The sequence below is a fragment of the Ovis aries genome, chromosome 21, assembly GCF_016772045.2.
Source record: "Ovis aries strain OAR_USU_Benz2616 breed Rambouillet chromosome 21, ARS-UI_Ramb_v3.0, whole genome shotgun sequence".
In the NCBI taxonomy this organism is placed as follows: Eukaryota; Metazoa; Chordata; class Mammalia; order Artiodactyla; family Bovidae; genus Ovis; species Ovis aries.
Window position 1 is genome coordinate 12,294,811 of NC_056074.1, and position 27,633 is coordinate 12,322,443.

General features: G+C 40.3%; 2 protein-coding genes across 8 annotated transcripts in view; one reads left to right on the forward strand and one right to left on the reverse strand.

Moving 5' to 3' along the window:
- Positions 1 to 286: 286 nt before the first annotated feature.
- DDIAS (DNA damage induced apoptosis suppressor) lies at positions 287 to 18,350 on the reverse strand. Of its 5 annotated transcripts, XM_012101700.5 has the most exons (7): positions 18,276 to 18,350; positions 18,045 to 18,164; positions 13,567 to 13,667; positions 13,164 to 13,292; positions 5,459 to 5,620; positions 4,282 to 4,399; positions 287 to 3,186 (listed from the first exon to the last, which is right to left on the reverse strand). In XM_012101700.5, exons 4-7 carry the CDS (start codon positions 13,274 to 13,276, stop codon positions 580 to 582), a joined length of 3,000 nt encoding a protein of 999 aa, XP_011957090.3. In that variant the 5' UTR covers positions 13,277 to 13,292; positions 13,567 to 13,667; positions 18,045 to 18,164; positions 18,276 to 18,350; the 3' UTR covers positions 287 to 579. The 5 variants fall into 5 exon arrangements, with proteins under 5 accessions (XP_011957090.3, XP_042094212.1, XP_042094214.1 ...); XM_042238278.2 differs by lacking the exon at positions 18,045 to 18,164; XM_042238280.2 differs by lacking the exon at positions 13,164 to 13,292.
- Positions 18,351 to 18,423: 73 nt separating this feature from the next.
- Positions 18,424 to 27,633, forward strand: part of PRCP (prolylcarboxypeptidase) — an 87,692-nt gene continuing 78,482 nt past the window's right edge. Inside the window, exons 1-2 of one of the 3 annotated variants that reach the window (XM_004019422.6) lie at positions 18,424 to 18,890; positions 19,840 to 20,022. In XM_004019422.6, coding sequence (XP_004019471.2) covers positions 19,855 to 20,022 — 168 coding nt within the window. In that variant the 5' untranslated portion in view covers positions 18,424 to 18,890; positions 19,840 to 19,854. Of the gene's footprint in view, positions 18,891 to 19,826; positions 20,023 to 27,633 lie in introns of those variants that run through there. The other 2 variants (XM_042238281.2, XM_027959257.2) reach the window with 2 other exon arrangements.

Below are 27,633 nucleotides of genomic sequence, written 5' to 3' on the forward strand. Positions count from 1 at the left end.
CACATTTAATTGTCTTTATTGACCATTCTTCTGAGTCAAAGCCCACAGATGCTGCTGGGTTAACTGATTATCTACCATGCCCCCAGAGCAACATAAATGTACTATCCATTAAAAAAGTTCCATCATTGTGTTTATTGTATTACATTGAAATTGTCCATTATATTTCTGTCTTACCTAGTAGACTAAAATCTTTTTGAGATCAGTGATCTTGTAGCTTTGTATCATAAACCCAACAGTAGCTGGCAGGCATTTTCTGATCTAAGTTGAAGAACTTAGAAAGACTAAGTTTTGGTCTGCAAAAGCTTTATTTCTGCATGTATGTGTGATTTAACAAATACTTTTAACAAGCAAAATTAACAATATTACTTAAGTACAATCAATACAAGATAAAGTGCCAAATTATCTGAAATCAGATCATTCTGGATAAAACGCTAGGAAAAACAATGGCTTCCCTGTTTATAGGCATAATAGCACCTCTTTTCTATTTGCGTCAAGTCTTCAAAATGGTAAGTCTGCTTTCCATGACATTGGAGGCAGAGTTTCCAAAGAGACGTACCTTTAAAAGCTCAGAAATTGGGTTTAGGTGATATTTTGTGAGAACAATTCAGGAGACCAAGCACTTTTAGCTTCAGGTGCTGAAGGTGACCAATTTTCTGAAAATGGAAGGCAACATTTGACTTCCGCACAAGAACCACGTCCCAAAACTGACTCTTTAGAAATCCAGCCTGACCTTATATTGTTACAGTCAGGAGTTTTCTGTTTTATAACTGCTGCTGTAAGCATATTCTTTAAATTTAACTCCTTCTTAATTAAGCATTTACCAGTTCTTTGCTTTACATATTTCAGTTTTTTTCTTGGTAACTCATTTTGATCAGGAGAATTATAAGCAGCATGGCATTTCTTTAGACCCATGGCCCGGAATCCAAGCATTTCTGAAGGAAACACTTTTTGTGTGGTAGGAGGGACCCATTCGTCAGCATCAGTTTCAAGGCATTCAGTGACAGGATGGTTGTTGGAGATCTCTGGTGGTGTAATACCAGATACAGTAGGGTTTCTGGATTTCTGGCTAGGTGTCTTTATATTTTTTTGACAGATAGGGGTGGCTTGCTGTGCATCATTTGCAGAGGAAATCCTTGTTTTTTTATAGTTGGCATCAAGGTCCAAATAAAAAGCAGGTAATTTTTGGAAAGCTCCTTTCATCCCATGAATCCTACTTTGGTGGAATCCAGTAACTGGAGTTGACTGTGAACATGGAACAAAGTCTTGGCTATATTCAAAATCATATTCTGAATCTGACTGAAAATGAGGTGGAGAGGGACAGGTTCTTGGATAGAGAGAGGCAGATGTGTTTTGCAAGGATAATTTTTGTGGTGACTGGCTGGAATTTTCAGAAAGTGATCTCAGTGAAAAATCAGATTCTATATGATGACTTTCTGCCAAAGACTTTCCCCACTGTAATAAAATATCCTGTGACCTTTTGGTCATTTCTGTTACAATGTCCATCTCTTTAGGACTATCATCAAAAAGATCCACAGAAGCACTGTAATTGCCTTCATGACCAGTAGAACAGTTCTGTGTTAGGTTATTACCAGTGTGTTCATAAAGCATTGCTCTCAATGTATTCATACTTCTGTCTGGAGTACTGTGAAGAGCTTCTAAAGGATATGTGAGTTTCCTGGAAATTGTCAAACTGTTGCCCTGATTCTTTGGCCACCTACAGCATTGTTTATTTTCTAAGCTGGGAAAGTTGGAAACAACATTATACCTCCCAGAATGCAAAGTTGTCAACTTTTCACTCATTTCTGAAAGTGATTTTTCTCCACATCCATTATTATATTTGCTGCTGAGACAAGAACGGTCAGCCTCTGAAATATTCTGCTTACAGGAAATTTCAGTCTCATGTGGTAGAATTCTCGTAGACTTAAGAGCAACTGTTGTGCCTGAGCCTTTTGAAGATGGAAACAGAGCTGACAGATGAACATTTGGTAGAGAATGTTCAGAAATATCTCTTTTATTACCACTAAATGAGAGAGCCTCTGCTCTGTTCTCTGGCTGTGATTCCTTATGAACGCTAGGACTTGGATTTGCTTCATGGTTGGAAAGGAAGTTATCTCTGCTGGAGTTTGCTTTGACTGTTGCTGGTGGTGACCTTAAGGCTATATGTGGTGTATGCAAGGCTCCAGGGGTTCTTTGTGGAGTCAATGATAACCTGCTGTGGTCCACATGTAGTTTACTGATGTCATTATCTAGACAACATTTCCTGCTACTGGCATCTGTCTGGTTTATAGCGATTTTACTTTCGATAGCTGCCAGAAATTTGTTTAGGCTTTCAGAGAGTGGCAGGTCATCCCAGATTTCGAGGTCACAGTCCTGGGAACCACTGGCTATTTCCTCAAGTCTGAGTGATGAAGATGGATAACACATACATCTCTGCTGAAACGTGGTGGGGGTATCTACCTCCTGATTCTGGTGACATGTTATCTCATGCTGAGAATATGTAACTTCCACTGCACTGTGGAAGGATTTTGTATTCCTTGGTTCAAATCGCTCCTGTACTTTCATAGGGAATAAATTAGAGTCAGGAACTCCAATTTCATGATGATTGCTATGAACTGCACTTGGCTGATTAGCCTGTAGGCCAGGTTCTTCATCTAACTTTTGTGCTGAACTCTTTTTGTCCATATGTGAAACAAGGCTCCACGAACCCTGAATGGTATCAAGGCAGCTATTGGAACCAGTGGCCTCTGCAGAGGAGATGCACTTTCTGTTCTGGTGAAGAGTACCAATGGCCTTGCTTTGTTCTGAAGCTGAAAAACCATCATCTGTTAGTTGTGAAACAACAGAAGTGAGTTCTAGTGATAGCTGCCAGAATCCTGGAAAATAATCTTTGTCATGGGGCTCAAAACAAGAACTGCTGTCAGGGCCACATAAGTTGCTGAGATCGCTATTTGAACTTTCTAAAGCAAGTAAGTGGCTATTAGGTGTCTGGGAGCCACAGTGAAGTTTCCTGACAGCAGAAAGCTGCAAAAGCCGACGGAAATAGTCAATGACAGTGAAGCCTACAACACTTGGGTCTGGTGGAATGATCTGGCAAGCTACGAGTGCTTTAACTACTCTCTTGCGGTCTGAGCACTGCTCTGAGAAGTTACTGGAACCTGAACCATTTCCATGCTGGTTTTCAAAATTCTGTGAAAGAAGGAAATGAATTTAAATGAGAATAAATTTTTTTCCCTTTGACTTAAACATGAAACAGGGATTTAAAAGGCTAAAACAGATGTAGCTATAACTTTCACCCCCATAATTCAATTATTCTAGCATGATAGGGTTATATAGGGAATTGTAATTATGGGGAAATAAACCTTGGAGTAAAGAGACTTGTCTTCAAATTCTGTTCCAAACATTTCCTAATGTGGGGACTTTAGATAAGTTATTAGGAGCCTCAGTTTTTTCATTCATAAAATAAGGATAAAAAGGCAGGATTATTATATTAGCAATAACATACAAAAAATTGTGGTGCTTAGCAAATAGTAGTTGTTCAATAAATGGTAGTTACTATTACATTTCTCACTAGCTTTGAATGTTTAAAGGAATGTTCTTATATTGTTAAAAACAAAAAAGGAGAAAAAGAGGCATCTAAGATTTTAACACAGAAAACCTCTGTAGCTCCTAGTTTCAACTTCCCTTTGGGTTTTCTCACTGTTCAGTTGTGAAGTGCTGTGTTCCCTTTTTTAAAGCCCTGATTGCAATACAGGCAAAATATTCATTTGCTCCCATCAGCATACAAGAGACAGAAAAGGATTATTCCTTAAGAGTCAGCACATTCTTTAGACCTTTTCTACAGTACTTTTATATTTAAGACCATCCCTCCTAACCTATTCTGAGAGTTATCAGTACTCAGTTACTTTGCTTTTAATGTTACTTCCCTCCTCCTTTTTGTAGATAAGAGTTGATGAAAGTTTTACTATAGAATCTAAACCGAATTTAGAGAGCACAGTGAATACCAAATATCAAAACAAAATATCTAACACTTGTGAATTTATAATAAACTTAGATTTCTAAAGCTCTGAAAGCCTTTCAGCAGTGCTCTTCTAGCTTTTGAAAGAGGAACTTGTCATATACATGATGTTTTAAAGGATCACTTATAGCCTATTTTTATGTAGTTTAAAGGGTTTCTACAGGCCCTCACATTTATGACTCCTAAAAACTATTTAGAAAATTAAAATAGTTTCATTACAATGGAAATATTAGCATAATACTAAGAACAAAACTAGTCTCAATTACCGTCACTCCAAAAACAAAGTTTTGTCCAACAAAGCAAGTTTCCACTGCTTTAGTTAATAGGTTTTGAGTTGTATCACTGCCCAGAGTTTCTGGAATTTCACTGGGATCCTGAATGTACCTTAATTGAAAAGAAAATAAAAAATGGGAAAGCATGAAACTTTTGAGTTACATATAGAAAAAAGAAGTGTGAGTTTAACAGCTAGGTGTTCTGCAATGGCACCCCGCTCCAGTATTCTTGCCTGGAAAACTCCATGGACAGAGGAGCCTGGTAGGCTGCAGTCCATGGGGTCACAAAGAGCCGGACACGACTGAGCGACTTCACTTTCACTTTTCACTTTCATGCATTGGAGAAGGAAATGGCGACCCACTCCAGTGTTCTTGCCTGGAGAATCCCAGGGACGGAGGAGCCTGGTGGGCTGCCGTCTACGGGGTCGCACAGAGTCGGACACGACTGAAGCGACTTAGCTTAGCAGCAGAAAGACAAAAGCAGTTGATCAAGTGTGAATAAAGTAGATGCCTGTCTAGTAACCAGGCCTAACAACTATTCCAAAAGTGGCAGTGGGAGAAGTGGTGGGATTGTTAGCCCTTCTCCTCAATGCAGAGGGAAGTCTTTCCTCATCACTGGCAATCCTGGCTGTGATCCTCGGCTTTTCCTTTCTTCAAATCAGTCTGCTCACAGCTACAAGGAGATGGACAGAGATTTTCTCTCTCTCTCTATACACTTACACTGTCAGGACACCATCTTAACAGGTCCAATTATGCAGATGAAGTTGCAACGCAAATGAAATAAATGACAAAATTTCTACTTCTGATATGTAAATGTTCCTTCAAATAGCTTCTTCTTCCTCAAGAGACCTTAGCCACTTGATTTGAATAATCCTTCAGTTTGAAATGATTTTACTTTCTTCATCTGTATTTCTCTAACTCAGATCAAAGTTCTGTAATTTAATACTCTAATTACCGTTTAGTTGGTCTGAATAAAAGGAGCATGGTTTAACATCATCACAATATGTATTCAGAAAATAAACATCTTTTTCCTTCTTTCTTATCTTTTTAAATGAACTGATGATTTGAGGTTGAGTGGTCATCTGTTTATTAAATGCATATTACTTTAAAAACACATATCTTCAAACTTGACGTATGCGGCTAGGAAAAAGAATGCTTTAAATATTCTTACCTGTGCAAACCAGTGGCCGTGAGACCAAAAAATGCATCTAAGCAGCTTCCAAACACAGTAATGCCAAATAATTTGTCTGATTCTGCAACTTTTAAGGAAAGCTTGTATCTGTAAATGGCATTTTCAGCTTCACCAGTAGAGCCACATTTTGGACAGTTAGACCTGGAAAAGTGCGGGGAAAAAAGAGATGTTCACTAACTTTTTTTGTGATGTAAAATAAATCTGGCAAAGTAAAGGTTAAAAATATTTTCTGTACAAAATGTACAACTTACATTGTAAAATGATTTCAGATCAACCTCCTTTAAATTTTCTCTAAGTTACTTTTACTGGTGGGGGCAAACTAAATATAGTGAAGTAAATGCCACACCAAGAGAAGACCTAAAATTTAATGTCTATCTTCTGTTCAAAGAACAATGAGTAATCTTTAAATATTTATAACGTTCCTAGTCATATTTTTCTCACTATGATAAGGATAACTTAACTTTTTAAAAATTCATTGAAATATGTTGAGAATTTATTAGATTACAGAAACTAGGTACAAAACATCTTGTTTAACTTATGTTGCAATTATGGTCAAAGTCTTTCTTATAAAAAAATACTGTGTTAAGTATAACACTACTGTAATGTACTAGCTCTCTAGTCTCGGGATACATATTAAGATCTTTAAACTTAAACTTAATCACCTGTGAAATCCAGGATTGAAGAAGGATAAAATGAGGCAAAGCATAAGAAAAGAAAGTTAAAGAGTCTAGTACAGATCTTGTCAAATTACTGTGTTTAGTCTGCTGCTCTCTTATAATTAAACATTGCTTTCCTGCCACTTCTGCTTCTGTTTCCCTCTTTTCCAGTTGTTTGTACTGCTATCCATCTTTAACATTCTTAGTTTAGCAAACTGACCCCTTAAAACATCTATGGGAATTGTTAATCCTAGAATGTTTTTTCTTCATGTCGCTAATGATTTGGCTTAAAAAAGGTGGAAAAGTGCAAACAGAAAATAATGTTAAAAGACAGCTGTATAAATTTGATTGCTTCCAGATAGCCACTGCTGCTGCTGCTAAGTCGCTTCAGTCGTGTCCAACTCTGTGCGACCCCATAGACGGCAGCCCACCAGGCTCCCCCTCCCTCGGATTCTCAAGGCAAGAACACTGGAATGGGTTGCCATTTCCTTCTCCAATGCATGAAAGTGAAAAGTGAAAGTGAAGTCGCTCAGTCGTGTACAACTCTTAGCGACCCCATGGACTGCAGCCCACCAGGCTCCTCCATCCATGGGATTTTCCAGGCAAAAGTACTCGAGTGGAGTGCCATTGCCTTCTCTGAGATAGCCACTAGGGGGAGCCTAAATTCCATGACTCACAAGGTTGACTATTTGAACAAAGGTTAATCCTTCATAGAAGTTACTGATTCACCTTCATTATATCTGTGCTAATTATTTTTTTATCCACAATGATAATGGAGCTGTGACATCCATTCATATAATCTTAACCAAACTGGCTGCAGTTTGTGTTGTATTCTGGTCATAGAATAAGTGAAGGTAATCCACTTACTAGGGTGATAAAACCTCACCAGTACCAAGCTTTAGTGAAATGAATTAGTGTTTTAAATGTTTTAAACATATATTAGAACTTGTTCAGAAATTATGTATTAATAATGCATTAGAGTTAATGCAAAATTCTTAGCAAATCTTAGAATTAATATGCATCAGTGTTTTACAATTTACAAACGTTTTCACATCCAAGGTACGAGAAACCCAAGTAAGATGGTAGGCTCTGAAAGAGGGCATCAGTGGGCAGACAGACTGAAAAACCACAATCACAGACAACTAGCCAGTCTGATCATACGGACCACAGCCTTGTCTAACTCAATGAAACTAAGCCATGCTGTGTGGGGCCACCCAAGATGGATGGATCATGGTGGAAAGGTCTGACAGAATGTGGTCCACTGGAGAAGGGAATGGCAAACCACTTCAATATTCTTGCCTTGAGAACCCCATGAGCAGTATGAAAAGGCAAAATGATAGGATACTGAAAGATGAACTCCCCAGATTGGTAGGTGCCCAATATGCTACTGGAGATCAGTGGAGAAATAACTCCAGAAAGAATGAAGGGGTGGAGCCAAAGCAAAAACAACACCCAGCTGTGGATGTGACTGGTGATGGAAGCAAGGTCCGATGCTGTAAAGAGCTATATTGCATAGGAACCTGGAATGTCAGGTCCTAATGAATCAAGGCAAACTGGAAGCGGTCAAACAGGAGATGGCAAGAGTGAATGTCGACGTTCTAAGAATCAGCAAACTAAAATGGACTGGAATGGGTGAATTTAACTCAGATGACCATTATATCTACTACTGCAGGCAGGAATCCCCTAGAAGAAATGGAGTAGCCATTATAGTTAACAAAACAGTCCAAAATAGAGTACTTGGATGCAATCTTAAAAATGACAGAATGATCTCTGTTTGTTTCCAAAGCAAACCATTCAACATCACAGTAATCCAAGTCTGTGCCCTGACCAGTAATGCTGAAGAAGCTGAACAGTTCTATGAAAGCCTACAAGACCTTTTAGAACTAACACCCAAAAGATACCTTTTCATTATAGGGAACTGGAATGCAAAAGTAGGAAGTCAAGAAACACCTGGAGTAACAGGCAAATTTGGCCTTGGAGTACAGAATGAAGCATGGCAAAGGCTAATAGAGTTCTGCCAAGAGAAGGCACTGGTCATAGCAAACACCCTTTTCAGACAACACAAGAGAAGACTCTACACATGGATATCACCAGATGGCCAACACCGAAATTAGACTGATTATATTCTTTGCAGCCAAAGATGGGGAAGCTCTATACAGTCAGCAAAAACAAGACTGGAAGCTAACTGTGGCTCAGATCATGAACTCCTTATCGCCAAATTCAGACTTAAATGGAAGAATGTGGGGAAAACCACTAGACCATTCAGGTATGACCTAAATCAGATCCCTTATGACTATACAGTGGAAGTGAGAAATAGATTTAAGGGACTAGATCTGATAGAGTGCCTGATGAACTATGGACAGAGGTTGGTGAAATTGTACAGCAGACAGGAATCAAGACCATCCCTAAGAAAAAGAAATGTAAAAAAGCAAAATGGCTGTCTGAGGAGGCCTTACAAATAGCTGTGAAAAGAAGAGAGGCGAAAAGCAAAGGAGAAAAGGAAAGGTATACCCATTTGAATGCAGAGTTCCAAAGAACAGTAAGGACAGATAAGAAAGCTTTCCTCAGAGATCAATGCAAAGAAATAGAGGAAAACAATAGAATGGGAAAGACTAGAGATCTCCTCAAGAAAATTAGATATCAAGGGAACATTTCATGCAAAGATGGGCTCAATAAAGGACAGAAATGATACAGACCTAACAGAAGCAGAAGATATTAAGACGAGGTGGCAAGAATACACAGAAGAACTGTACAAAAAAGATCTTCATGACCAAGATAATCATGATGGTGTGATCACTCACCTAGAGCCAGACATCCTGGAATGTGAAGTCAAGTGGGCCTTAGGAAGCATCACTATGAACAAAGCTAGCGGAGGTGATGGAATTCCAGTTGAGCTATTTCAAATCCTAAAAGATGATGCTGTGAAAGTGCTGTACTCAATGTGTCAGCAAATTTGGAAAACTCAGCAATGGCCACAGGACTGGAAAAGGTCAGTTTTCATTCCAATCCCAAAGAAAGGCAATGCCAAAGAATGCTCAAACTACCGCACAATTGTACTCATCTCACACACTAGTAAAGTAATGCTCAAAATTCTCCAAGCCAGGCTTCAGCAATACGTGAGCTGTGAACTTCCAGATATTCAAGCTGGTTTTAGAAAAGGCAGAGGAACCAGAGATCAAATTGCCAACATCTGCTGGATCATCAAAAAAGCCAGAGTTTCAGAAAAACACCTATTTCTGCTTTATTGACAATGCCAAAGCCTTTGGCTGTGTGGATCACAATAAAATGTGGACAATTCTTCAAGAGATGGGCATATCAGACCACCTGACCTGCCTCCTGAGAAACGTATATGCAGTTCAGGAAGCAACAGTTAGAACTGGACATGGAACAACAGACTGGTTCCAAATAGGAAAAGGAGTACATCAAGGCTGTATATTGTCACCCTGCTTATTTAACTTATATGCAGAGTACATCATGAGAAACGCTGGATTGGAGGAAACACAAGCTGGAATCAAGATTGCTGGAAGATATATTAATAACCTCAGATACACAGATGACACTACCCTTATGGCAGAAAGAGAAGAACTAAAGAGCCTCTTGATGAAAGTGAGAGGAGAGTGAAAAAGTTGGCTTAAAGCTCAGCATTCAGAAAACGAAGATCATGGCATTTGGTCCCATCACTTCATGGGAAATAGATGGGGAAACAGTGGCTGATTTTTTGGGGCTCCAAAATCACTGCAGATGGTGATCGCAGCCATGAAATTAAAAGATGCTTACTCCTTGGAAGGAAAGCTATGACCAACCTAGACAGCATATTAAAAAGCAGACATTACTTTGTCCACAAAGGTCTGTCTAGTCAAGGCTATGGTTTTTCCAGCGGTCATGTATGGATGTGAGAGTTGAACTATAAAGAAAGCTGAGTGCCAAAGAATTGATACTTTTGAACTGTGGTGTTGGAGAAGACTCTTGAGAGTCCCTTGGACTGCAAGGAGATCCAACCAGTCCATCCTAAAGGAGATCAGTCCTGGGTATTCATTGGAAGGACTGATGTTGAAGCTGAAACTCCAAAACTTTGGCCACCAGATGTGAAGAGTTGACTCATTTGAAAAGACCCTGATGCTGGGAAAGACTGAAGGCAGGAGAAGCAGACGACAGAGGATGAGATGGTTGGATGGCCTCACCAACTTGATGGACATGGGTCTGGGTAAACTCCGGGAGTTGGTGATGCACAGGGAGGCCTGGCGTGCTGTGGTTCATGGGGTTGCAAATGTCGGACATGACTGAGCGACTGAACTGAACTTACATATTTTATTTGTTTTTGACAGGTAAACAAGGCATTTAGCCCCATTCATATAACTGGGAAATTGTGGTGAATTGTTACCCAAGGTGACAAAGTTAGTGATTTTTATGACGAAATCCAAGTCTTTGGATTCTTTGCCGGGAGTTCTTTCTTGGATGATAAATATAAGAATGGTATGGTTAAGAATGAACTATCTTATAAATAGAGAATATCAACGATAGCCTAAGAAAGACTAGGATTAGCACATTACTAGCATTAATGCATTATTAGCAATTATGAATATATATACACTAAATTATATATTTTTATATTAAAAGTAAAATGAAGGTATTTATTTATACAATTTCCTTTAATCCTTTTGGGAATAAGCTAAGCCTTAACTGAAATAAATGTTAGTGTGGAGTAGATTAGAGCTTTACAAACTTCAATACGCAAACCAATCACCTGCTGCTAAGTCGCTTCAGTTGTGTCCGACTCTGTGCCACCCCATAGACGGCAGCCCACCAGGCTCCCCCGTCCCTGGAATTCTCCAGGCAAGAACACTGGAGTGGGTTGTCATTTCCTTCTCCAAACACCTAGGGATCTTGTTAAAAACAAAGATCCTGATTCACTATTCTGGGACAAGGCCCAAGTTTCTGCGTTTCTAACAAGCTCCCAGGTGATGCCAATGCAGCTGTTCCTCAGACCACATTTTGAGAATCAAGGGTAGAGACAACACATTCAAGTCACAGTCCCTGATTTAATTTAACTCCTATACCCAAAATGTCACTTGTTATGGAATAGCAGTGCACTGAATATGCCAGTAAATTTGGAAAACTCAGCAATGGCCAAGGGACTGGAAAAGGTCAGTTTTCCTTCCAATCCCAAAGAAAGCTCAAATTACTGTACAATTGCACCTATTTCACATTACCAAGATTATGCTTAAAAGCCTTCAAATTAGGCTTCACCGGTACATGAACTGAGAACTTCCAGATGTGCAACCTGGATTTAGAAGTCAGAGAAACCAGAGGTCAAATTGCCGACATCTGTTGGATCACAGAAAAAAGCAAGGCAATTCCAAAAACACATCTACTTTAGTTTCAATGATTATGCTAAAGCCTTTGACTATGTGGATCACGAGAAACTAGAACATTCTCAGAGATGGGAATACCAGATCACCTTACCCGTCTCCTGAGAAACCTGTATGCAGGTCAAGCAGCAACAGAACTGGACTTCGAACAACTGACTGGTTCAAAGTTGGGAAAGGAGCACATCAATGCTGTATATTGTCACCCTGCTTATTTAAATTATATGCAGAATAAATAATGCAAAATGCCAGGCTGGATGACTCACAAGCTGGAATCAAGACCGCCAGGAAAAATATCAATCTCGGATATGCAGATGATGGCACTTTAATGACAGAAATCGAAGAGGAACTAAAGGACGTCTTGATGAGGGTGAGAGTGAAAAAGCTGGTTTAAAACTCAACATTCAAAAAACTAAGATCATGGCATCCAGTCCCATCACTTCATGGCAAATAGATGGGTAAACAATGGAAACAGTTGCAGATTTTATTTTCCTGGGCTCCAAAATTGTTGTGGATGGTGACTGCAGCCATCAAATTAAAAGATACTTGCTCCTTGGAAGGAAAGCTATGATAAACCTAGAGAGCATATTAAGAAGCAAAGACATCACTTTGTGCCAAAGGTCTATATAGTCAAAGCTATGGTCTTTTCACTAGTCATGTACAGATGTTGAGAGTTGGACCATAATGAAGGCTGACAGCTGAAGAATTGATGCTTTCAAACTGTGGTGCTGGAGAAGATTCTTTTAGAGTCCCTTGGACTGCAAGAAGATCAAACCAGTCAATCCTAAGGGAAATCAATCCTGAATGTTCATGGGAAGGATTGATGCTGAAGCTGAAGCTCCAATACTTTGGCCCCCTAATGTGAAGAGATGACTTGTTGGAGAAGATTTTGATGAGAAAGATTGAAGGCAAAGCAGAAAAAAGCAGCAGAGGGTGAGGTAATTAGATAGAGCATCACCAACTCAGTGGACATGAATTTGAGTAAACTTCAGGAGACAGTGAAGGACAGGGAAGCCTGGCGTGATGTAATCCAGGGTTGCAAAGAATCAGACACGTCTTGGCAACTAAATAACAATTACTAGTTTGAGCTGGGTGGATGGCTTATATGGACAAATGAGTTGCCTTCTTTGCTCGTAATTTATGTATATGTTAAGTTTGTTCCTTCATATGAAATTATCATATTCATACACACACACACATATATGAATATGATAATCTTCTCAAATGAAGGACCAAACTTAAAAAAAATTTTGAGGGTTCGTTTAAGTTTTGATTTATTTGGCTGTGTTAGTTCTTAGCTGCAGCAAGCAGGCTTCTTTGTAGAAGTGGTGTGCGGCCTCTAGAGCACGCAGGCTCAGTAGTTGTAGTGTACAGGCTTAGTTGCCCCACTGCATGGGGATCTTACTTCTCCGACCAGGGATCAAACCTGCATCCCCTGCATTGGAAGGCAGATTCTTAACCAGTGGACCATCAGGGAAGTTCCCCCCAAACTAACTTTATACAGCTGACCCTTGAACAACACAGGTTTGAACTGCAGAGGTATATTTAAAAATGGATTCCCCCCCCCCCCCCACCCCAACAGTGAATACTATGGTACTGTATATTCTGTGGTTGGTTGAATTCTTATATTTTCCTTCTCAAACTTTCAGGCTTTATTTTTACCTTTTGGAGACCAGGATTATCCGAGAAAAGCACTTTTGACATGAAGGATATATAAAACTAGAATTCTGGAGAGCAAGAACTGAGGCAAGAAGAAATTTTCTTCTTCTATTCATGTGTTCCCACTGTGGTCTGCAAAACAAAGTAGCCGTGGGATGAATGGCAAATCTTTAATTGCATGTGAATAACTCAATTCTTAGGAAAATCACCTAACCTTCACTACAAAGTCAATAGATGTTTTTTGTAGTAAGCGTCAGTATATTGGAAAACTAATTTTCTTTTTCTACATAGTTAAGAAAGTAAGACTTAAAACAGAGTAGCTCAAGCAAATATTGGTAATTTAAGAAAGAAGAGCTATACAGAACTTGTTCCTACCATTAACAGGAAAGAACGTAAATGAACTTACATGAATGTTTAAACCTGAACTGGCGGGAAACAGTTCTTTTTAGCGGGAAAATATCACTTCATTAGATTTCAGTATTTGGGCTGGGTACATTTTTATACAACCTGAAGAGGGAAAAAAAGACATTTTAGAGTGTACAAATAGAAAAATAAAAATCAAAAGAGAGTTCAAAGTGCTTTATGAGCCTTGTATAAAACACATCAGAGAAGTAAAACAATAAAATAGCAATTCACCTCTTTTATATTTTTTTAAAAATTCAAATGTTGGTTTATCAAAATTTTAAAACTGATTAGTTTATATACAGCATAATGTAAATGCTCTGAAATAAACGTCTCTGTAGATGTTCAAGATAAAGCTATATCAATAAATTTTCACTTGTAAACACATGGCAAAAGCTTTCAATTTCTGAAAATGGGTGAAACATTCTGAGACTGGCATCAGTAAATTTTGATAAAGTGGAAGTCATTAGTCTAAAATCATAAAAAAATCTTTTACATATAGCTCATCCTGAGGATGATCGCAAATTTATAAGTGTGATTTTGGAATGGATATTTTAAAGTGACATTAATCCTGTCTATCAATCAGAATATTTCTGTGAAAATAAAAATCTTGCCACTGAAGGCAGTAAGATGGAAACTTACAAAGATTATAGATAAATGGATTTACATAAATCACTGGTTTATGTTATTAAAGGGGGCATAGGAAACAAAAAAAAAAGAAAAAACAAAGACATTTCACCCTGCTTAATTCTTGTTGAAGTCCTTGCTTTTGTACCCTTAGGTATACATGACTAATAAGGTTCTACCAAAAGCAGATATGTATTCCTAGATTTGGCTGTCACCTGAGGCCACATGGCAATCTCTAAGGATAAGGTAGAAGAGGTGACACAGTATAAAGGCAGGCCAGGGAACACTGCTATTATTAGTGCTACTGACTTCAAGTTCCTTCTTGCCAAGTGGCAAATGATGGAATGTACATCAGTAAATGCATCTTCTCTGAACATCTCTAAAATCCAGTTTGGGTACAGTGTTAATATGGTGGTACAGCTACCTATGTGCTAAAAAGTGAAGTGTTAATTGTTCAGTCATACCTGACTCTTTGCAACCCCATGGACTGTAGACCACCAGGCTCCTCTGTCCATGGGATTCTTCAGGCAAGAATACTGGAGTGGGTTGCCATTTCCTCCTCCAGGGATTCCTGACCCAGGAATTGAACCTGTGTCTCCTGCACTGCAGGCAGATTCTTTACCATGAGCCACAGCAGAAGCCCATATATGAGCTAGGGGAGATAAAACAGGGCAAAACTCCCTCCTGAAAATGTGGTCTTTTATCTGCTTAAAATCTTGTAGTTTGAAATGAAGCCTCAATTCCCCACAATGCCTGTAAGGCCTTAGCTCATCTAGCACCACCTCTTTGACCTCACCTTGTCCCACTTGCCCTCTTTAATCACTACACTTCAAGCCAAGCCAGCCTTCTTTCTGCTCCTTAAATGCACAAAATAACTTCTCTTTTCAGGCTTCTGTTCTTACTTTTCTCTTTGTCTATAAGGCTTTTCCCTTAGTTCTTCAAATAGTTGGCTCTCATTCTCGTCATTAAATCTTTAATGTTAACCTGAAGAGAGCCCCTTTTCATTTCAATAAATACTCTCTTCTGCTTGGTTTCCATGATATCATCCATTTTATTCCTTTAACCACACTTGTGATATATGCCATCATGAAAATGTACATATGCTCCCTTGTTTCTGTTAGTTCTACCCTCATTAGTCTGAAAGTTTCATGAAGATGGCGGCCTGGTCTATCAAGTCACCAGTAAATGCAAAACATATATATGCAGAAATATTTGGGAATTAATTTCTAAATTAATTGTGTAAGCACTAATTGCTATATTTTAAAGGCAAGAAATTGGTTAAACTTATTATTTAAGGGTTTATTGCCCTCTAGTGGAGAAATAGGCTCAGAAAACTATAACAATGGTAAATTTGAGAACTGAAATGTAAAAGGTCATTAAGATATTTTTATTATTTGCGTTTCATTTGGTAGACTCAGCAAACGGCAAAAAGACTTTCCATCCATTGGCAGTGGACAAATATGAAATCAGATCCTTTTAGGCAGTCACTATTAGTCATTCCCTTTGCTGTTTTCATAGTATTTCCTTATGATTTTGGTCATCTAGTTTGTTTTGTCTCTCTCTCTCTCTAGTGTCTGATTTCAAGTATTGAATTTATGTTTGATGGACAACTGAATGAAGCATGAGGAATGAGCAAACACTAAAGTTAGGAAAACATGATCTCAGACTTGGGAACATTCCATATGTGGTATCTACCTGCGGTTTATCTTTCTTCTTGATTTTATTGGGGAGGATGGTAATACAGCATTATATTGCTTTCAGTTCCACCACAGTCAACAAACCATATTCCAATTTAATAAGTTCAATATGTGCTCAGTCGCATCTGACTCGTTGTGGTCCCATGGATGTAGCCCACCAGGCTCTTCTGTCCATGGAATTTTCCAGGCAAGAATACCATAGCAGGTTGTCATTTCCTATTTCAAGAGATCTTCCAGACCCAGGGATTGAACTTGCGACTTGTGTTTCCTGCATCGGCAGGCAGATTCTTTACTACTAGTATCACCTGGGAAGTCCAAGTTCAATATACTTATTTATCAATTTATTGTGCAGCTGATAAATACCAGCTGATGGGAATAATATAAGTGATCAACAAAATAGACAAGGTCTCTACCTGGTCACTTGATCTATAGCCTAGTAAGAGATAGGTAGAAAATTCTATACAGGAAAAGTACATTATACCATGAGAAAACTACAACAGGAGACTCATTTAGTCTAAGATTGTGACCAAAGGATGAAATCACTCCTTTAAAACACTGGGCCACACTTCTAACGGCATACAGAAAAGGAGATGTGACTAACTCCTCTCCCTTTCTTCATTCCTCCTCAAACTGCTCTTGCTTTGCAAGAAAATCTTTGTCATTCTGTTGCTCTCAGATTTCTCATTTCATATATTATAGGACAGACTCTTTAGCTATGGAAATGGTAGTTACTTTGAGTTGCTTTATTAAAGCTGTCTAATGGTCTCCCTCCAAGGGTGCATAATTTGTCTAATCTTTCTAAAGGCAGTCATAACAAGTCCCTGAGAAATGATCTTCTGACATTAAAATGAAAATTCTGGAAAAGGGAGAGGGAGGTAGGAGATTAAAAAAAAAATCAAAAAAGACAAAACCTCTTTTGTTTGGAGAAATACTGATGAAAAATATTTTTAAAACATTACTCAGGAAACTCTTAGTGAGTATCAAGCACAGTTCATTGCACTTACGACAGGTAAAGTTCCAGAGATGGGGAAGGGGACAGGGTTACAGATAGAAAAAAATCACCTCATGCAGCTGTCCTTTCTGAATACATTTCAGCAACACTGGCCTTTTCTTAGTTTCTTGAACATTAAGATGCTAAGTTCTTTCCTGCTTTAAGGCCTTTACATAACCTGTTCACTCTGGAATTTTCTTCCTTTCTTCTATTGCATGGCTAGATCATTCTCATCTTCTAGGCCTCAATTTAAGTGTCAACTCCTCAGAGGCCTTTCCAAACAAACCTAACTCAAATAGATTCCACTTCATTCTTTTTAAGCCCACACACAAAAAGTTTAAGTTCCGAAGGATTCTCACATCTTGTTCACCATTGTGATCCTAGTACTTAGAAGTTCTTAGCACAGAGGGAGACAGTTAAAAAAACTATCTGTAGAATGAGTAAGTAACTACTGGGTGCTTTCTGACCCAATTTTGCAGGATGATGAAAGGCCTCCTGATAGAAAGCTTCATAAATTGAGACCTAAACAATGATTAAGAACTAGGTGGGATGGGATTCAGATGGGGTCTGAAGGTGAGGGAGAATGGTGCATTTGAGGGACTCAAAAGGACATTCCATGTGGTTGGAGCATAGGGCTGGAGGGGTGAAAAAAAGAGCTGGAGTACTAGGCAAAGGCCAGACAAGAAGGGCCCTGTTAACCACTTTAAGGAGTTTAGACTTAAACCTGAGGGCAAACAGGAGTGACCAAAGGAAAGGTTTTTAATGGGGAGTGTCCTCATCAGATTTGTACTTTATCAGCCTAGCAACGTGGAGACTGGATTGGAACGTAAGGAAATTGAAAGAATCAGCTGGGAGGCTACAGTCATAGTTATGAAGCAGTTGTGCTGAACCAAAGTAAAACTGGCGAGAAGCGTATGGTTTGAGATATTCAAGAGGTTGGTGTGGCTTGATGTGAGAGACAAGGAAGGTACCTAGAAAACTTGTTTCTGGTTTGAACACTCTGCTCAGTGAGCACTTGTCCCTCTGAGTCATCAAAGCAGTTTGGAAAAGATCCCTTTTCAGCAGGTACTACTGGGCATAGCCGCCCGCTGTGTACGAGCCTCCGAGCACCTCAAAAATTGCAGTAGCACCTTTTTCCTCCCTGTATTTCGGGTTCCAGACACTTACTCGTTTCCAGGTCGGTGGCACACAAACGCTCTCTGACTGACTGCAACAGCACCGTCTAAAATGAAAAGAACTGACCTCACTCTTCTCTCACAACCGCCCGTTTATAGACGAGACTGACTCCTGAAAAAAAAACATAGAATGCTCCGAATGCTCACTCAGAACGACGTTCAAGGGTCTTCCTAGGAGTCTCCGGCCCTTGCTCCCCGAGAATCTCCTCCCGCACCTTCTCACCTGAGGCAGAGGACCAGGAACCTGCCCGGGCGAAGCTCAGTGACGCGGACCCCAAGACTCAAGCGGCTAGAGAGTGTCTTCCAATCGAATCTCCCGCGCCTCCTTCCGCCGGAAGTGACGCCATGACCGTCTGGCCTTAGAGCCAATCAGAAGACGACACCGCCCAGGTTGGCGATGTAGCTCGACAACCTGTGAGGTTTTGGGAACAACCATTTTTGTCCGAGAGGCTTAGGCAAGTGTCCTTTCCCAACTGATTGAGCAGTAGTACAGTCTGTACAGTTGGTTTTGAGGCAGCGTTGAGCCAGCCAGGCGTAGGTGGTAGTGGGTGGGAGCGCCCCTCAGACCGAGGTTCACCTGGCTGACTGGAAGTAGAAGCGGAAGTTGGTGGTGAGGGAGTCACGAGGACCGAAAGGGACTCCGCCCGCTGGGGCTGGGACTGCTCCCAAGGAGAGGGGAAGGCGGGGTCCGAAGCTGGGTGCCGGAAGACGGAAGGGGGCGTAGCTTGGAAGCAGGGACCGGGACCTAGTGGGATTCCGGGGCGACCTCCGTTGAGAAGTGGACTGTGTGGATTTCACGCATGTGTAGGGGTGACTAACCGACAGAGTGCCCTAGGAGGTGATTAGGCTGACATGGAGGTGGCGGTGCAAAGGAGCCAGACCTAGTGGGGATAGCTTAGTAGTATACATGATTTTAGTGAAAAAGGCAGGGTATGAACACATTAACACGGATTGGCAGATGCCGCTGCCAGTCAGGAGGAGCAGCTCTGTACCCTGAGCTCCTCTTTTCAGGGTGTTTTGACTGTCAGGGCTGAGTGACTAGTGAATGATTTAGTCCTTGTAGAGCTGGTGGCGAGTGCCAGTTTTAAGTTGGCAGTAGCCCTTCCTGGGGCTTCCCTGGTGGCTCAGACGCTAAAGAATCCGCCTGCAATGTGGGGGACTTGGGTCAGATCCTTGGGTTGGGAAGAATCCCCTGGAGGAGGGCATGGCAACTCCCTCTAGTATTCTTGCCTGGAGAATCCCATGGACAGAGGAGCCTGGCAGGCCACCGTCTATAGGGTCGCAAAGAGTTGGACACGACCCAAGCGGCCTGGCACGTTTGCACGCATGCACACACTATTATTATGTAGGATTTGCGGAGGACAAGGATGTGGCGATGAAATAGAGGTGGACAGGGCAGGGTTTGGCAGTGACGATAAAGGGGGAGGATATAGGGTGCGGAGAAAGTGTTTGTGTGTGTGTGGGGGTGATATAGTTAAGAATGGGGTTCAGAGGTCAGATAGGAGGGGCCCTGGGATGGTAAAGGTAGGCTTTGAGTTGGAAGGGAATAAAGGTGAACTCTATATAATAAAGAGGGGACGGTAAAAGAGGGAAATGAAACCTGGCGGCGCCCTGTGGGACTGGGACGGGGTTTGGAATGGCTTTGGCAACTCGAATTTGAGAGGCTTTGCTGAGGGGCGGGGTAGCATTGGGTTTCCCCCGGGAAGGAGGGGCCTGTCTCGGGGCAGGAGCTGTGGGCTGGGCGGCGCTGCGTGCATCTGCCTGTCTCCCTCCTACCCGCTCTGCAGCCACGGTCCTGAGCCATGGGGCGCTGCTCCCTCCTGCTCCTGCTCCTAGCTTCCCTGACTCCTGGGGCCGCCAGCCCCGTATCGCCGTCACTGAGGGCCCCTAGCAGCCTACCCTGGTCAACGAGCTTCGGATCTCGCCCTACTATTACCCCGAAGTATTCGATTCGCTACATCCAACAGAAGGTAAGGCCAAAAGGGTTGGGGTGTCCGAGTGGGTGGCGAGGACTGGGGTTTTGTGGTTTTCAGGCACCGAAGCTCATTGAAATTGTAGAACCCTAATGCTGAAGACTTGTCCGGTGGCCCAAGTCCCATCTGTTTAAACTCACCTTCCATCACCAATAATTTATTGTCATTTCTGGCTCTACACTCCCTTCTGTGATTGACCATCACAGTCACTTCAACTCCTGCTTGCAGAGGATGCCCTAAAATTCCTTTGACCTCCCGCCAAATTCAAATTATTTAATGCCAGCTCTGGAGCCTACTTCGAGGTGACAGTCATTTTTTGTCCCAAAGCAGCCCCTAAGTTCAAGTTTCTAATATCTTACCAGATAATATATAATATTTTTTCAATCTAAAATGTCAGTCTGTTGTCTTATGCTCAGCTCAGAGTTGCTTTTGTAGCCCTTTTATTAAGAGTTTTCATCTTTCCTTGGAAGTTGTAGGAGTCTGTCAAAATTTGGAGTGGGGAGTGAAGGTGAGCATCTCTATAGTTCTGAATTTTGAGTTCAGAGGTTTAAGGTAGGCATGATGCCTTTGTGCCTGGCTGAAGCATGAGGTAGGTGTTCCCTGAGAAGCCTGAATGAGGAAGTACATCTTTTGTGAAATGACAATATCATTTACAGTTCTGGGAGCCTGTGAAAAGATAAATGACCTTCCCAGGTGGCACAGTGGTAAAGAATCTGCCTGCCAAGGCAGGAGATAAAAGAGACGGGGGTTTGATTCTTGGGTGGGGGAAGATCCCCTGGAGCAGGAAATGGCAATCCACCCCAAAATTCTTGCCTGAGAAATCCCGAGGACACAGGAACCTGGTGGGCTACATTCAATGGGGTCTCAAAGAGTTGAACACGACTGAGCAACTGAGCATGCATGTGTGCATGCATGTGAAAAGATAGGCAAAGATTTGGGAAACATTGGGATTAGAACTTCAAGAGTCTGAGGTTTGGCTTTAGGAGTTAGATAGATCAGAATTCCAATCTATTAATACTAGCTCTCTGACCTTGGGAAGTTTCATATACCTCTCTGAGCCCAGTTTCTTGACCTCTGGGGGATTTGGTGGTGGTTAAATGAGAATAGATGACATATCCCTAACAAAGTATTTGGTCTCGAGCAGACATTTAGTAAATTGATGGTTCCTAACCCAAGTCAGTTTTGAATGGGAATTTGATAGAGAGGGATGACGTGAACTTCTAGTATAAGAAATCATTTTTAACCCAGAAATTTAGAGATTATGAAGAGAAAGCATTCTAGTTTTAGCAGGAGTACTAGGAAACATCTTTTTCTTAGGCAGTTCTCTAGGCTTCAGTTTCCTCATTTGTAAATTGAGAGGTTTGGACAAGAACCAATGTGTTTCACATTTTACTGAAAAATTAAGGCTTTGGGAGAGCTGTCTCAGAGGGATGGTGAAGGCCCATATGGAAACCAAGTTAGGGTACCCCAGAACCCCTCCCCCTGACTTCTTTCAGCCTGAGATTTATATTTTTATTTGTGCTATATGCTGGGATTTTGCAGAGTTCCATAACTAAAGTTAAGTTGAAGGGAAACTACTGGAATGGATATCTATAATCCTTTTAGGAATGGTGAGAGAACTGTCAGCAGAAAAGAGGGAGAATGAAAAGGTAGAAGAGACTGAATGATCTCTTAGGTCCTAATTTATATTTCTTCATTGTAAATTTCTTTCTTGACCACTTCACTCTTTAGATATAAAAGGCCAGTTCTTTTTCCATTTGTGGTGATTTACAAGATCTGTTTGGCCTTATTCAGCCATGTTTTGCCCTCTGGCTTATATTTAGTTCACATTTTAGGACTCAGATTCCACAAATGGATTTATTACCATAATAGTAATTTTATTTGCATCAACTCCAATTGAGTTTTATTTCACTGTTTTGAGAAAGACTTTCACATATATACAAATGTGTTGTATAATAATTATTGCACAATAATCGTTTTATAGTAATTGCCAGTTTTTCTGCACCATAAATTTTTAGTTGGGATTGAAAAGTATGTGTAAACTCAACTTTAATTTTTTTTTTAAGTTAGAGCAGATGAAGTACTTTCATGCCTTTTAATGATAAACATTATTATTGTACTTAAGACTTAGTCTTTATTCAAGGTTTAATTTTCATTCAACTTTATAATGATTTCTTTATCTGTGTTATATCTGTCTAAGCTATTCCCAATTGTTATTATATTCATGCAAACTCCATGAATGGTCTCAGTATAAAGGCTTAGCCCTCCTTCGTAACTCTGATTACTTGCAGAATAAAGGTCAAAGTCCTTCGTATTTTTTCTTATCGCATGCTGGTCTTTCAGCTTCATATCCTGCCATAGATCCCCACCTCCTTCCACCTTCTCCACACTTTTAGCAACATAGAACATAGACTCAATTGAAGTTTACTGTGTCAGAAATTCTGTCTGGAATTACCCCCCTTTTTTTTCCGCTAGTTAAATGCATACCTCTGTCCCAGCTGAAATATCACCTTTTCTGTGAAACTTTCCTGATTTTAGTTGGACTTTTTTCACATTTACTATTTTGTGTCTCCTCAGCTAGACAGCATTATCCATTACCCAGAAGAGCCCATGAAAATATAAAGTACAAAATAAATATTTGTTGAGGAATTAAATGGATGACTACCCAAAAAAAGCCCGAACAAGGTCTACTGTCATTTAATTAATGACACAAATCATCTATTTATTTTCCTTTTTAATCTTTTCCTTTTAATTTTTTTTACCATTTATATTTCCTTTTCTTTCACAGTCTTCAAATGTTGATTTAGTAGGAATGTTTGATTTTTTTTTTTTTTAATCAAAAATAACTGAGTCAGGAGACCAGAGAAAGGATAACACATCATTTGGGCACATCAAGGGCTCTGCATGTATGTGTGATAGGGCTTCCCTGATAGCTCAGCTGGTAAAGAATCTGCCTGCAATGCAGGAGACCCCAGTTCAATTCCTGGGTCTGGAAGATCCTCTGGAGAAGGGATAGGCTACCCACTCCGGTATTCTTGGGCTTTCCTGGTAGCTCGGCTGGTAAAGAATCTGCACCTGGGTTCGATCCCTGGGTTGGGAAGATCCCCTGGGGAAGGGAAAGGCTACCCACTCCAGTATTTCTGGCCTGGAGAATTCCATGGACTGTATTTTAGTTCATAGGGTCGCAAAGAGTCGGACCTAACTGACTGACTTTCACTCACTCATTCACTCGTGTGATGCGAATGTTGTAAAGGGATCCTTGAGATGCGTGACTTGTGTTTATTCCATTTCCATGGTTCTCATTACTCTCTTACTCCCATGCTAGTCCCTCAGATCTGAATGTGAATCCTGAAGGCATTTTACTGTGTGATGTAATGGGGAAGGAGAATGGGTCTTTTCAGGCTGTTACTTTCCTCACTGGTGAAAATAGAAATCAGTATCTACTTATTAGTCAGGGATCTCTAGAGAAACAGTTAGTAGGGTGTGTGTGTATATCTCTTTCTTCACAGAGAGAGATTGATTTATTTTAAGAAATTGACTCATGTTGTTGAGGAGCTTTGTAAGCTGCAGCATAGGCTGGTGGACTGGAGACCCAGGGAAGAGCTGCAGTTTGAGTCCCAAGGCAGTCAACTTGCATAATTCCTTGCTCAGGAGTAGTCAGTCTTTTGTGCTCTTCAGGCTTCACCTAATAGGATGAGACCCACCCACATTATGGAGGGTAAAGCTGCCAGACTCTAAGTCTACTGTTTTAAATGTTAATCCCATCCAAAAAACCCACCTTCACAGAAACATCTAGAATGTTTGAGCATTCTGGGCACCACGGCTCAGCTGAGGTGACATGTAAAATTAACTGTTACATCTACCTACGGCTGTTGTGAGCGTTAAATATGGTAATTCAGGAAAGCACGTGCACAGTGCCTGGAACATTAGGAAATTGAGGATCTTAATGAAGTAAATGGTGGTTCCTCCGCTACTCTGTCTTTAAACCACACTGTCTGTAGTGCCATGCGTTTCAGGTTGATCTACATGCTGACACTTGTGGTAATGCCTCTTCTAGAAACCTAGTGGTCAGTCATCTATACTCAACTATTCTTATTTAACTACTGACCAGTGTTTATGTGAGAACTGTGCATCTTGGCCCAGCACTGAGCTCATGGCTGCTGACTCCTGCAGGGCCTTCCTACAGCTCCTTCCTCGTCTGTGGTGAGACCATCATGGTAGATGAAGCAATTTTGATTTATAGCTTACAGTTCTCCTTTCTACCCTTACAGTTCTACTTTCAATTCCTATTCTGGGTTTCCCTTTCTTGTCATGGTGGCCCTAGTGAATGTCTAGTAAAATGGAGCTGTGTCAGGTGCCTTGGAACGGCCTATCGCTTTTTCTCCTCCTGTTCTTCTTTTCATTTTTCCTTTCTCCTCTTCTTACTGGTTCATCTATTGATGACCTTTTCCTTAAGCCTGGCGCATACTGCCACAAATATTATACGAATTCTGAACTGATTTCTATTTTTATTCACAGAATCATTGTCAGAGGGGGTCATGTAGTTCACCCCTAAGCTATGATAAATTGATCTTGATCAAAACTTTTGAGGATTAGGAACTTGATAGAGCTTGACAGTCATACAGGTTTGAGAATGCATTCTGTTTCTAACACTACCTGAGTAATTTCAGACAAGTTACTGTGAGCTTCTATTTTTGTAATCAGCAAAATAGGGACAATTATACTATTCATCTCACAGATTTGTTGTGAAATAAGCTGATATGTGTAAAGTGTTTATTTAGCACAGTTTAGATCCCTTGGTAAACACTTAGTAAATGGTAAATGCTATTTTTATTTTATCTTGCAGTTTTTTCATATGGCTTTAATTTCTTCTCTGGGGGCTTCCCAGGTGGCTCAGTGGTAAAGAATCTGCCGGCCAACGCAGGAGCTGCAGAAGTTGGGGATTTGATCCCTCGGTGGGGAGGATCTTCTGGAGGAGGAAATAGCAACCCACTCTAGTATTTTTGCCGGGATCATCCTGTGGACAGAGGAGGGTGGGTTACAGTCCAGGGGGTCACAGAGAGTCGGACATGACCGAGCAACTGAGCACGTACCTCCTCTCCACTCAGAATAAAATATATAAGTCATTCCGTATCATATCTAAAATAGTTATTCTGGTAAATATGAAAGTCTTTGTGAATTCTTTTCTGTTGCTTAACTAGTACAAATGTTTCTTTTTTTTTTTTTTTCCAGTGGGATGTAGTATAGTACACTTGTAAATAAGGCATAGAAATTAACTTTTTTCCTCACTGAAATTATTTTCTTTCACATAAGACTGATACATAAAAAATGGCATATGAAGCTAATTCCACTTTTTTTCCTATACTATTTTTAGTTTTGGTAAATTGTGGAGAGAAAAATGTATGATAATAATTGTATCCTTTCAGATTTTTTCAAATACCTCCTTGATAATACTAAATCTAACACTGTCTTTCTAATAGCTGAGTTTTTAATATTTTACCAATTAATGCTAAAATGTAGTTTCAGCAGAAGTTAATTTTAGAGTTTATACTGTCAGGTGGTACAATGGTGAAGAATCTGCCTGCAATGCAGGAGACACAAGAGACTCAGGTTTGATCCCTTGGTCAGGAAGATCACTTGGAGTAGGAAATGGCAACCCACTCAAGTATTCTTGCCTGGAAAATTCTGTGGAGAAAAGAGCCTGGTGGGCTACAGTCCATGGGGTCACAAAGCGTTGGACACACTGAGTGACTAAGCATGCATGTTTATATCTATATGCATATTACAGGGATTTTATCCTTTAGGTACATAAAACACAACATTTTCAAAATTTGGTTGCTAGTATCAGCCCTGCTACTAACTTGTATTACTATGTTGGGCAAGTTGCTTCACTCTAGATTTCAGTGTACTAATATGTAAGATGAAAATATTAGATCTGCTGATCTCTGATGCACCTGTAATTCTGTTCATGAGTGCCTCCTATCTATAGGGAATTATATCAAGAGTGGATATATATTAATATATCAGGTAGGGATGTGGGCACAAGTTCTGTTTTTTGCCTTACCATTAATTGTCTTTGGTAAATGCTGCTGCTGCTTCTAAGTCGTTGCAGTTGTGTCTGACTCTGTGTTACCGCATAGACAGCAGCCCACCAGGCTCCTCTGTCCCTGGGATTCTCCAGCAAGAATACTGGAGTGGGTTGCCATTTCCTTCTCCGGTGTATGCATACATGCTAAGTTGCTTCAGTTGTGTCTGACTCTGTGCGACCCTGTGGACAGGTGAGACCTAAACGATTCTTCCATCTCAACTTTGAGTAAGATACAGACTCAGATCATGTAAAATATTTTTTAAATTAAAAATTAGCTCTCCCACTGATACAATATTTATAACATAGAGCATTGTATTTATGTTTATGTAAACATTTCACACATATTAGCTCATTAATTCTCCCGTTGATCTCATGTGGTTATGGTACTGTTATTCCCAATTTACAGATGGAGAAACTGAGGTACCAAGTGTATTCTAATCACTACCTCACTCTGCCTCCTAATATTTCTACTTGAATCTGTAGTTCTTTTTTTTTTTAGGATTTGTTTTGTCACTTAATTTTTTTAATTGAAGGATAATTGCTTTACAGAATTTTGTGGTTTTCTATCATACATCAACAAGAATCAGCCATAAGTACACCCATGTTCCCTCCTTCCTGAACCTCCCTCCCATCTCCTTCCCCATCTCACCCTTCTAAATTGTTACAGAGCCCCTGTTTGAGTTCTCTGAGTCATATAGCAAATTCCTGTTGGCTATCTAGCTTACATATGGTATTATAAGTTTCCATGTTACCATCTCTGTACATCTCACTCTCTCTCTCCTTCCCTCCCCCCATAGGTCTGTTCTCTATGTCTGTTTCTCCATTGGTGCCCTGAAAATTAATTCATCAGTACTATCTTTCTAGATTCCATCTATATGCATCTGTATATAATATTTATATTCCTTTTTCTGACTTACTTAACTCTATATGATAGGCTTTAGGTTCATCCATCTCATTAGAACTGACTCAAATGCATTCCTTTTTATGGCTGAGTAGTATTCCATTGTATATATGTACCACAGCTTCTTTATCCATTCATCTGTCGATGGACATCTAGGTTGCTTCAATGTCCCAGCTATTATAGATAGTGCTGCAGTGAACATTGGGGTACATGTGTCTTTTTCAGTTTTGGCACTCATGCCTAGGAGTAGGATTGCTGGGTCACATGATGGTTTTATTCCTAGCTTATTAAGGAATCTCCATACTTCTTCCATAGTGGCTGTATCAACTTACATTCCCACCAGCAGTGTAGGAGAATTCCCTTTTCTCCTGGATCTATAGTTCTGACTCAGAACTGGACTCATCTGGTTAAATGACGACTTTCTCCTTGTGGCACTGTTACCATTTTTTAAATGATCCAGAGAGATGATATGGGGTGGGAGGTGGGAGGGGGGTTCAGGATTGGGAACTCATGTACACCCGTGGCTGATTCATGTCAGTGTATGGCAAAACCAATACAGTATTGTTAAGCAAAATAAAGTAAAAATAAAAATTAAAAAAGAAAGAATTACTGAGAGTCT